Consider the following 12,752-nt stretch of genomic DNA (forward strand, 5'->3'; position numbering starts at 1 on the left):
CTTTATTAGACTGGCCCCTACCACCTTTCCCCACAAACCTCATCTCACCTGTGTCCTTAGGCTGCCACGGCTGCAGCACCACTGCCACAGCATCACTGCCATACCTGTGAGCAGGGGGCAAGCGTCCGTGGGAGAGGCTGGAGGGGGGACAGCGAGCCCAGGTGCACCACGCGCCGGAGCCATCTTCCCACCGAAACTGGCCGGGCAGCTGTGACTGAAATTTAATTTGCCTGGTGCATTCAGTGGACATTTTAATCAGCATTTCCTACAATCTACTTGGCAAAGAGGCTCAACTGGCAGCTGCCTGACTGAATGGGCTTTGCACCCAGTCTAACCTTCTCCATTCGCAATTTCCAGTGCTGGAAAACCTCTCTGTCTCACTCTCCGAAGTTTCTATAGCAATCACGGCTGTCCTAGTGAAGCACTGAAAATGGCAGCCCATTCAGATTGTAATTTTGCTGGACAGTAATTGCTCCTTTCTCCATTGGCCTCTGAAATGTTACTTTTCGGCAGATATCAACTGCAACTGGAGGAGACTGGTCCTCTGCCTATGTTTTCAATGAACTTCGCTCCCCCCGCCCCAGCTAACTTTGTTAGCTGTTGCAGCGTGTTTGAACCTCGACTAACAGGGAAGCATTGTTGGGCACATCATACCTCAGCTAAAGGAAAGACCTGACGTGAGCGATACTCTTAACAAGCCTACAGGAAAAAACCTCACCGCCCAACACGTCATGTTGTGACCTGAACATTATCCATCACTGTAGGTAGAAAAAGTTACACAAGTCTGTTTAGCTTTGCTAATTGTAAAAGTCCAAGGACACAAAGAAAGCTTTTTTCTTCATGTCAGTGAACTTACTTTTCTTGGTTCAGTTAACTTCAGCTTAAACAATCACTTCATCTTTTGTTCCGTGCTTCATCTTTCAGTGGGTGTGATCGCTCTTAATTACTGTGACACTGAAGAACCCCATGCTAAAAATCTCTTAAGTAACAGAACGAAAGGGTTTGCTTCTTGCAAGAAGAGGATGCGGCAGAATTATGCCACAGCTTGTGAAGGCATCAATCAACAATTTCTTAAGCTCTTCTAACAATCTTTCCCTATACTTTTATGGCTACTCTTGCCTGCTGGAAAAATTAGCTTAAAGCTGAGTAAGGGGAATTGTGGATAAGTGTTTGCAATTTGGCTTTGGACTGACACAGTGTGATAGCACTCAAAGAATTTGAAGTCTTTGCACTGGCAGCAGTACTTGAATCTGGGAATATAGGATTCGCATTGGAAAAGAGTGGATTTTTATAACGATTTAAATGAACAATTTCAGCTAGAGAGTGGATTAACAGAGCCAACTAAACCCTTCACCCTGACAAAGAACTGGCGGGAGGACTATAGAAACTCATCCAAAATTTTACCAACATGAATGCAGAGTAATAGGTCAGTGAGAAGCATTTCTGTATTTCAATGGCACTCTTAGAATTCAATTCAATTTAAAACAAAAGTTGTTTTACAAATATGTGGAGAATGCAGAAGGCTGGATAGGGAGCAAGTAGCCTGCATCTTCCATCTGCTCCATCCTCCCTCTACTCTCGTGCAAGGGACTGCCGTTGCAAGTCCTCCTTCTCGGCGGACAGAAAGGCAAACTCAGGCACTGCCCCAACCCAAAGGTCAGAAACTTCTCCCATTCTGCAGGGGCATGGATGCACACTGAGACCACCCCCCCCCCCATATTTCCTATGTGCCAGAGCTCTCGAGGCCCAAAGCCAAGCTGCAGGAAAACTCCGAGCCCAGGGGTCCCGGGGAAGCTGAGACACACAAACCTGTGCTCCTACGTCAGAAGTGAGGTTGCAGAACAACAGAAAAAGATTAAGTATCCCAAGACGAGCAGCAGTCTTCTCTGACAAGAGATGGACACGTTGGGGATTGCTCATCTCTGAGAGGAAATGGATGAGGGCGATACGAGAGAAACATCCATTGGACAAACAAAACTGCAAAGGCAGATTGACTGCATCTGGTTTTGAAGTGTTTTGGGAAGAGGCAGCGAAGCATGCAAAAGGACTCTTTTTTTTTCAGCAAAATTTCTAATTAGACCCTGACAGCTCACTGCTGCAGATGTTTGAGGGGAAAAAAAAAAAAAAAAAAAGATCTTAAGTCAGTCTGGAAAAGGACCCAATGTTTACATGAGTAACAAGGCATGCAACCATTGGCAAGGATACAGCCTCCTGCTTCACAAACCTGTGTAAAACTGTAATGGGATATTAAGAAATATTCTGGATGCTCTTCTCAAACATTGGATACTACACTGCTGCAAGCAAGATACTGGAGCAAGTTGGTCACAGCTTGATACTCAGCCTGACGATCCCTCTCTTCAAGAAATGGGGAATGTTTCCAGTAGAAGGTATAGCAATAGCCCCAAAACTTAACCCCTCCTAAAAAAATTTTACACCACTGGTTTCTCAAGCCCAAACTGTAAAACACTGTTGGCCATCTGTCAGCAAGAACTGTCTGTCTATCTGCCACTAGCATCCATGGCGAAGTGCCATGCTGCAGCCTTGCTCTCGCACTGACAACACAAACAGGTGCTGCAGGAGGGCACCTGCACCGGGGTGCTGCAGGGACCCCCAGACCCTCCCAACCCGCCAGTGCGGAGACTTCTCTGCCTGCCTAAATGTTAACTAACTGCTTCCCAGGGGGAATCTTCCAAGCTGTGTAACACATGTGACAGCTAACTGCAGAACTAATTGACTGACAGCGAAAGCAGATCTTGAACAGTAAGAATCCCAAACTAACAGAAGAAAAGAGCACTTTCATTGTGGTTTGCACTCAGTTGGAGCGCCTCAACCTCAAGTTGTTGGAGTAAAGAGTCAGAGAGGTGGATAAAAGTGTTCCAAACCCAAAAATTAGGGCTGCTGGCAGGAGTAACCACAGAGGACAAGTCTCGACTGCCTCTAAAGGAGGACCTTTCTGACAAGCCCTGGATACACCTACCAAAAGCCGAGCCACGTGTAGGGCAATGGCCTGCGGTGCTACAGCTCATCCAGGCAACCAAATGCCCAGAAACGGCCAGTGTTGCCAGTCTGGGTTGCCCCCTGGAGACAGAGATAAAGAAGAAAAAAAAAAATCTCACTAAGTAATTAACACAAGGCCTATCTATTCGAACATATACCTTAAAATAGCATGAGTAATAGGTGAAATGTTTGTAAAATCTGGATTTATTGATTTTTCTTTATTACAACAAACTCTTCTCAAATAACAGAAGGATTTAGGAGCGTTCAGTTTGTTATATATTAGACTCAACATTACGTATTTAAAAAAAAAATTCTCAGCATACAAGGAAAATCCCAACAGAATTTACAAAGCCACTGCACTTCACAAGTACAGGAGCTAAGGTTGTAATGAATCATACACGAAGTTTGTCGTTACAGGTAGAAGAAAAACTACATGAATTGGTTAGGGTTTTAATCACAAACCTCAAAATTTTTTTCTTTAGAACAGATGATTAAAAAAAAAACCCAAAACATCACTACAAAGAGGCACGTTGTGTTTAGTTGATGGCATTAATTCTGTAACCCAAACAAGGAAACTAATCCACTTTGAGTAGCTAAATTATTTTTTGCACTATTTACATACTTTACTGAAGTATTTTCATCCCAGAGCCTCAGCAAGCATCTTAGAATATTAATGAGTGAAGCCTGGCAGCACTCCAGTGTTAGCAAATAAGAAAAGTAATATCATTCCCATTTTATCAACAGGGAAACTGAGGCACCAGGAATATTCAGATCCAGGTAACTGCAGAAAGAAAACTCTGGGATCTTTATCCTCTTAGACAGGTCTTGATGGAGAGACTGTTCTTCCTTTGTTAGATGGCTGGTGACCATGCTGAGCACTGTTTGAAACCTGGTCAGGTTTTTTTTTTTCATGTTTAAATTGCTGCAAAATTGGTGACATCTATCCAGCTATAGTATCATTATGATCACCTTTACTCAAAAAAAGCCATTAATAGTTTTCCTTTTTAGATCAAAAAGCGACAACAGCAGTAAGTGCACCTTCAATTCCTCCAAAGACCTTTGGAAGGCTGTCTCATTATACCCAAAACACTGCAATTGTTCCCTCGATCTGTGCAAAGGTAAATACTGAAAACCAGTAACATTGAAAGACAATTGCATTATTTATAAAAAAAAAAAAAAAAAAAGCCAAGTAAGAGCTACTGCACAAGAACACAAAATGAAAATACACCTTTAAAGATAAAATGTCTATATGGATAGAATTTTTGGGCATTGGGAACATTCCTTCGTCAATCAAGTATTTGAAACAAGTTAGCTGAGAGATTCTCAGCCAGGACGTGGCCTTTATAAACCAACATGAAATGTTTCACGTGGTCCATAATCACAAGGATTTTACTTCCTGTGACAGCAAAATATCATACCACATCAGTAAGGTTACTCGAAAAGACCCTTAAAAATAATTTGGCAATAACGTTTGCTGAATGACTAAAAGGGAAATAAAGACTTGTTGCAGATCTGAGATGACATGAATTTGCATGTTAAGAAAAACCTAAAGAGCCAATACTTCAACTTGGGATAGAAGCATCCAGCATAAGTCCAGCAATTTTAAGGCCATTAAGGAGTGTGCATAATTTATTCACAGGCATCTCACAGTTCACATTTTGGCAAATACAACATCTGAGTGTGGGAATAAAAAGTCACAGACCGCTGCTGTCTCACAGCAGTGAGGAGCAAGCCAGGCAGTAGGGGACAGGACTGCTGGGAGCGTAGGTGACCCAGTGCCCTGGGGCAGGACATACCCAGTGTTGTCCATCGTGCCCCAGTGACAGATTCTGGCCAGCACCAGTTGCCTGGAAGTTGTCTGACCTCAGAAGAAGGCCCCCCAAATTCACTATTGGAAAGAGACTTTATGCATGCTACAGCATCATTACCAGCATTGTAAAATAAGCATATAGGGCTTCACTTTCTTCAGGGAAGTAGACAGACATAAATATGCTGCTTCTGTGGTTACTGCGGGGATGTCTGCCCTGGCATCTGGGCTGGCTGACAAATTGGTCCCATCAATCTCTCTTTGTGGCAATCCACACTCTGGATTGCAACCACAAATACTGTACAATGATTTAAGCAGCTTTTCTTGTTTTCAGCCCCAAAACACTTCTGGAATACTCCCCATTTCTTCTCCTTGATTACAGCTGGCAGCTACCAATGACTCCCAACAGACAGCTTCCTTGCTGGCCAAGGAAAAACTGCACTATGGCTTTAGCAATATGCCCTGGAAGCAGCGCTGGCTCTGGAAGCTTTCAGGAACTTCCCTCCTGTGGTTTGACAGAGCTCACCTACATCCTCGGAGGCTTTCAACGATACATCAGTCCCACTGCATTTAGGAGCTTCCACAAACCTGGAGTATCCAAGTTTGCAATGGGTGCTCAGATTGCAGAAGAGCCTCAAACACCAGTAGGCAAAGCTGCAGTTTGAACACAACCATCTGCCCAGGGGGCTCCAGGGATCCCCCTGGTTAAAGGAGATCGGCCATCGCTCACACGGACTGTGGAGAAACACTTCACTTCCCTGGCCCCAGACAGTATCCATGGGAACGCAAAACTTGCCAGGACCTCCTCTCTCACATGTCCCAAACATCTCACCTGTGTTCTGCACTTCCCCTGTACCGCATGACAGAGGACATACAGGCTAAACATATAAACGGTTTTTAAAAGAATGCAAATAATTATCCAGATAAAAGGTGCTTTAGGGTATCTACCACCACCTCCCATTTTCCCACATTACATTCTGGTTCAGGAGGCATTTGAATGCTGCTAGAAAAAAAGTCAAGGCTGAAGCTTCAGAGAGTTATCAGCACAGGCCCAGGCTGATGAGTATAGATTGCCATGTATAAATATAGAACCACACACATTTAAATTACATATATTAGTTTTATCTATATTTATATAGATATGTATAAATTAAGTATACATATGTGTGTGTACATACAGACACACATACATTAATCTCAATAGTCCCTCTGTTGAGAAACCTAATACAAATCTCTGAAAATATACATCAATTGTTCGGATATTCTTAAGTATAAGCAATGTATTCTGACTGGGGTTTTCATAAATATGCATTAAAATTCTCCACGGTAGTCACCCTTGTGGGAATAAAAACATAATTGCATAAGTTGTAAACTATAAATAGAGGCTTTTAAAAATTCTCTGAAGAACAGGTATAGCCAGTATAAGTAACTTCCAGGACAAACAGAAGTGATTGGAACAGAAAACCACACTTCAGCACATGCCTCCAAAGCATCTGTATTACCATAATACATGCAAGTGCACAGGACCTCTCCAGTCCTCCCTACCACACAAAACTCCCTTTTAAAAGCTTTCTGTAATTGTGATGGGGGCTACAATTGAAACAATTTAATCAGGCTTAACAAAGGCAGAGAAGAATATTTTTGGAAACAGATAGAGTACAAGAAAAGGGTCATGTTGCAAAATCCAAGAAAAATCCTCAAATTCGGGGACAGTGTGTTATATATCTTGTCCCTAAGAAATTAAGGCAAACTTTTCAGTCCATCTGCATAATGTTTTTCCCTATTCAGGGTTTCTAAATATGGTCTTAAAATGACTTTTTATAAAAATACACTATAAGCCAATATCTGCAATACCATATTTTGTTTCAGTTAGATTAAAACCAAGAATGACACAATTGCATTTTTACCTAAAAGAAAGTTTCCAACTACAAACATGAGGATAGGTGATGTGTTTTGAGGTATCAGTTAATATCCCATCTTTTCCATAAAACACATTCCTATTGTAGCACGATGGATTGCCTCAGTAGTACTGTATACTACTGTCCCCAGATCAGGGCAGGTGTGCTAGTAGCAATGGAAGGTTTGGTACAGATGAAGCCTGAGAAAATTCAGGGTAGAGGTACGTCACTGGTGTAGAGGCAGCATATCCAGGCTTCCCAGAACCGCAAAACTTAGGAAGAGTATTAACTGGCACTTCTATGTTACAGTATACCCTGTCTTACCATAGTTTCTTTTCCCATCCGTGATTACTTAGATCTTCATCCTGTGCAGCTTCAAGTACGTTCAAGCTCCTCCTCAGGGTTCTCTCTTAGTTCAATCCATTAGTTTTCAATGAACCAGACTGAGCAAGTCTGATTACATGAAACTCTTAGAGCCTGGAAGTCAGCAGATGGCTACACACAGAAAATAAGAACCGCCCCCCCCCCGAATACACTACAGAGGATCTCCAGGATTCTAGCAGGGACCTATACAATATCATATTAAGAGTTTCATAAAGAAAGCATTTCATTTTTCTTTTGTGCAAACTGCATTGTACATGTCAGAAGCAGTGCATGAACCACAAAGTACCCTCTTCACATGACATTATAAATCTACTGTGAACCCTGCATAGCCCATTAACTTTGTCTCTAGACCAATTCTCCAGAAAGATTCTAATCCCATTAAACTTCCTGAACATCAAAGTTATATTTTACAGAAAAGAAAATGAAGGCAAAATTTCACATGTCCACACACTCGTGGTACAGAAAAAACCCCCGAGTCCTCATGTGTTAAGCACAAAAAACAACCGATGAAAGAAAATATGGTCCAAATGATAAAGTGCAATTATTATTTCAGTTGTGCTAAAAAGCTTTCAAATTCTGTAGTTTTACTTCTTGGTGATTTTATTAAACTTTTAATTATAACGTTTTTTTGCTTCTGTCCCCATCTTTCCAGTACTGTTCAGTTTGCATTTCTGTAAGCCGTGAGACAGTACGCTGAAAGGCAAAGATTTCCTCTTCTCCTGTAAACATGGCGAGTCCTTTGGCAGAATCCTACATTAATACACAAAAACAGTACCACAGAACTGTGAGAGACATAGCTGTACTGAAGTGCATCCTATCTAACTCCTAAGGATGAGTGCTTTACAGGCTTTGACAATACAGGAAAGCAGCATGGCACCAAAAAAATAAAAGTAACATCCAAAAATTAAAGAAAAACACCTATTATTAGGTAATCCTCTGAAGGAACATAGCAAAACAATAATTCGGGTTTAAAACAACATGACAACACCTTAACCGTCTATTTTCACTTTTCTGTTGATTAATTGTATGCTGATTTAGACAAATCATTTAAAAATTCACTAACAATAACTAGGTTATAGGGAAAAGGAAAAACAGAATAAGCAACATGCAAAATAGTACTGTTTGTGAGGCAGTCCTATATAGTCTAGGAAGTGGTAGAACAGACCATCTTTTATCTCTGTATTTTAAATGTAGGAGCTAAACTTAAATCAGTATTTTCATACATGATTGAACAGATATAATGATTAACAATCAAAATGACCCTAAAACTTACACAAAATGGTTCTATACATTGTGACATTTTCTTTGACTATGAATAAATAACATAACATGCAATTATGAGAGCGACAGATACACTGCAGAAAAAGCAGCAAAATCGCTAGTTAAATGTTTACTTGATTCCTCTTCCTAAAATGCTGCTGTAATGATGAGACCAAACCCAATTTTGTTACAAAAGGGAGACGATGTTAATATCATGTACCTGGCACAAGTCCAAATCATCCATCAACACTCTGTTGTCCTCTAGCTCACCATTGTCATGTTCTACCAGGAACAAGCTTTGGAGCGGAGTCACTGCAGAACAAATAATACGCACCTGAGAGAAGGAAAACAGGCAACAATATCATCACTTGGGCTTTACAGAAAACCGATAAAATACATGTTTTATGAAAAGCAAAGTTCAAATTACGACCTTGGTTTTCTTCTCGGGTATTTTCCCTTTCTCTTATTAGCACTGCTGTTACAAATTTACCTTAGTCATTTGGAATATTAACCTTACAGGATCTTCTTCTAAATAACAACTCATGTAACTTTTACTCAGGAAACAGCATAACTGTGCTGTTAAATACTCAAAATATCTGCTACACAGGCAATGAGTTCACAATCAAGTTTACTTTCTAAAATAACAGCTATAAAGTATTAGTAACCAATGCTTCCTTTCCCCCCATAGTTAGACTCCTCTCAGTAGGTAAGTGCACTACACACATATTTCCATCTAAAGAATGCTTAAATGCCAAATTTTCCAGAAGGCTCAGTGGAACCACTCTTGCTTTCACCTATGCTACTCAAGTGCACACTATTTGCTAATAACAGTAATGATGCTGTTTTCATGCCTGCTGGGAGGAGATACAACGTGCAGTGAGATACAGTATCTCTGGGGGGCTGCAATGAACACAGACCGAAATATTATTACAAAGAGAGACACTGGTTGAGAGCATGCAGGCAAAATGCTTGCACTGCGGACAAGTCTCCACAAATATGCCTTCTCAGGTAGTTTTTCCAAGCAACTACTTGTGACAGGAGTTTAACATTTGTGTTATTCCTATGGAGGAAGTAACAGAAAGCAGCTGTTTGCTTGCAATTCTTAATGACAGCACATCAACAGAGCAGACCACCACTCCCCCCATTTCTAACACACTATTATTAGTTTATAAATATTAGCATATCCTCTTAGAAACCATCCATTTCCAAATCATAAAGCACAAAGAATCTGGCTGACTTGAATGAGACTACTCATACGCTTAGTTAGTTCAATACCTTGCTGAATCGAGGCCTTTCTGATCATCTTGCCAGGACATTCTTGAAAAAATAAAAACCTCAATCGATATTTCCTGATTGCATAAATATTTAAGTGTGTGCATATGTAATCACACATAAGATAGGGTTTCATATCTTGTATTACTTTTAAGAAATCATCTTAAACATGAACTTCTCTTTGTTTTAGTAGCACTGATTTTGCTTCTATGATTGAAACCTCTGTAAATCCACATGAAGTGCTGCATTTATCATTACTATTCCATTAGCAGTTCTGCAACCTAATGTAAAGCCTACAGTGACTGTTTCCTTTAAACTTAATAATGTAACTATGCTATTAACTCCTCTGTACCCTGTTCAGGAAGGCACTGATTCCCAACCAACTGCCCATACAGATTAAAATTTAAAAAATTTAAATTCACTGCAGCACAGTTGGCAGCACAATCTTTCATTATTAAAATGATGACATGGCTTCTGTGGTTTTCCTGGGTTAGGAAAGAAATAACATCCCTGTTGAAGAAAGGCAAATGAGCTCAGGCTTATATTTATGGTCATGTTTAATACTCACAGAAATCAAAAAAATACCTGCTTATTTGCCTTTACTGCAATGAAGCCTTTTTTGTGAAGCTGGAATGATGTTTCTTTGCAGTGCTAGTTCATTCTGCTTATGTTTTCCAAATCATTACTACAGAAAGCCTTACTTCAAACCAATTATAACAGTCAGGGTTTAGGGCTCCCAGTATTATACCTATACATATAGGAAAGGCTTGGTTCTCACCTTATGTTCATAAAAAGTATCAATAAGAGTAATGAAACGACGAGCTTGTGTCCTCTTTGCCATTGTAAGAAGCGGTATGTCACGAACAAAGACTGTGTCAAAATGCTTTGATATCTCCAAATAGTCACTGGCCCCAAGAGGCTGAAATGAAACAAACCATAAGAAATAGAAACCCATGATAGAATGATACATAAACACTGGATCTTGAAATACTACAATTACAGAAAAGAGGGTGTAAAGTTCTGATCATATTCTTATTTTTGTTTCTTCATATCTTCCTTCAGCAGCACTTGTTTGCCCTTACTAGCATAGATATATATGGGTGCTCATTCGTAATGTCGCCTTTACCTGAACAGTGTTCGATAGTTAAAAATGTGGCTCTTCTGCATCCTGACAATGTTATGATCTGACAACCTCAAACAAAATAAATCACTATAAACCATAATCCATAGAAGAAAAGAAAAAACATGGTTAAGCTATGAAGTCAACCTAAAGCATAATTTGAACAGCTATTAGGATGCTTTCCAGCAGCAAGATTTTTAAATGCAAATGCATAGGCTAGTTACTAAATTATAAGTAGACCTGCATTTTGTTCACCCAAGACTAACCCAGAGTGAATAAAAATCTTACATTCTAAGTACTGAAAGCAACAGGAAACAGACAAAAATACAATTTTGTAGCAGTTCCTTTGCTCATGGTTTCATCTGTAATGATGAAATAAAAATCTTTAATAAGAACTTATTAGTTTCTATTTGTGTATCTAAACCATCAACAGAAGATACGCACAAATAGTAGTAGCTCATTCAAGTATACAATCAAATACACTCATTTAAAATTACTTTTTCATTACATGGAAGATAATTTTTTCTGCAAGATATACCCTATCAGTACTGCAGACAGTACTTTATCTTTGGCTATTAAGTCATTGTATTTAGGAGAAACACTTCATACTCCTGAAACTTGTCCCATTAGTTTTACTTGTGCAAGTACTTCAGTATCTTGGACGCAACTACTCCACAGAGGAAGATCAGCAGCATTTTGCATGATAATGTCACAACTCCCTTCCCAGCTAATGAAATGTGCTGTACCAACAGTATAATATGGTTATAAAGCACTGCAATACTGCTAATATCTTAAAAACAGTAAATAAAAAAATATTTTCTCTAACTGAAATTGCTAGACAAATTTGCTGTAGACCAAGCCTATAGACTTCTTAACCAGAAAGCAAGAAACTAATCACCATGAGGGCTACCAGCAACAGCTTCATGCATCACCTCTGGAAAAAAAAAAAAAAGAAGTCTCATCTGGACTGAGAGTAGCTGAACTCAAAATGTTTTGATGAAATAAAGCATGAAAAAGTTCAAGAAAGTGAAAGGAACTGCTGGATGGAAACATCACAGAGCTAGCCCACCGCATATCTCACCATCAGATACAAGTGATCACTGGCTGGACAACAATCATATCAAGTGCAAAAGAAAACAGTGGAAGCACTAAAAGCAACACAGATGGAGATTTTAAGATTGGTGGTAAGCAAACAGTTTAGGTAATGGTAGTTTTTATTCCATACTTAGGACTGAAGTATTGTTAAGTACAGAGGAGATCAAGTATGCCCATGTACTGAGTACCTGAGAGGGACAACAGCAGTGACCTAACTGCACGTGAGAAAGGAAATAATTCCTCACGTCTCTCTTTAGATAAGAAATCACAGACATCACTGCTATTCAGGTTCATTCTTTTATCACATGAAGAGCCCAAGCACTCTTCTGCTGAAGCCCAAAACCCTGAGGAATTATTCTATTGTGTCTTGCCCCAATATGACACACTTTCTCACCGAAACCATATGAATACATCTTCCCCATTTCAAATACAAAGTATCAAATACTAAAAGCTGATTCCTAAAGTAAATAAATAAATAAAAATTAAAGGCTTCAAACTTTCACAAAATCTGCAAACTGAAGTGCCCAACCACTGAGCTATACATCTAAGAACCTGGTGGGCACCTTGGTGGATATCCAAACATGAAAATGAAAAACCTGTGGAGTTGGAGGGAAGAAACAGGTGGAAGACAAAAACAAGGCTAATGCATTTCATATGGGAAAAAAGGAAGATGGAATACTTCTTTTGCTTTTTATACAGACAGAAACCCACAGTTCATAGAGGGTTACAATATGCATCTTTATCACAGCCAAACAAGAATTCAGTCTACTTCAGCAGGGCAAAAAGCAGGCAATTCAAAAATTCCTCTAATTAAGGACATAAAAGGCAGATCATTTCAAGCTGTTTAACAAGATTTTCTGAAACACCTACACCAGCGCTAAGTGATAATATTCTGTAAATGTTGGCAGAAATGTGCCTT

General features: G+C 39.7%; 1 protein-coding gene across 2 annotated transcripts in view; it reads right to left on the reverse strand.

Moving 5' to 3' along the window:
• Nucleotides 1–3,183: 3,183 nt before the first annotated feature.
• The window catches only part of AFG1L (AFG1 like ATPase), a 71,521-nt gene continuing 61,952 nt past the window's right edge, over nt 3,184–12,752 (reverse strand). For both annotated transcript variants that reach the window (XM_030043929.2, XM_041118354.1), the window contains 3 exons: nt 10,397–10,537; nt 8,567–8,680; nt 3,184–7,836 (listed from right to left, as the gene is read on the reverse strand). In XM_030043929.2, coding sequence (XP_029899789.2) covers nt 7,702–7,836; nt 8,567–8,680; nt 10,397–10,537 — 390 coding nt within the window. In that variant the 3' untranslated portion in view covers nt 3,184–7,701. The remainder of the gene's footprint in view (nt 7,837–8,566; nt 8,681–10,396; nt 10,538–12,752) is intronic.

This window comes from Aquila chrysaetos, chromosome 2 (genome assembly GCF_900496995.4).
Source record: "Aquila chrysaetos chrysaetos chromosome 2, bAquChr1.4, whole genome shotgun sequence".
Taxonomy (NCBI): domain Eukaryota; kingdom Metazoa; phylum Chordata; class Aves; order Accipitriformes; family Accipitridae; genus Aquila; species Aquila chrysaetos.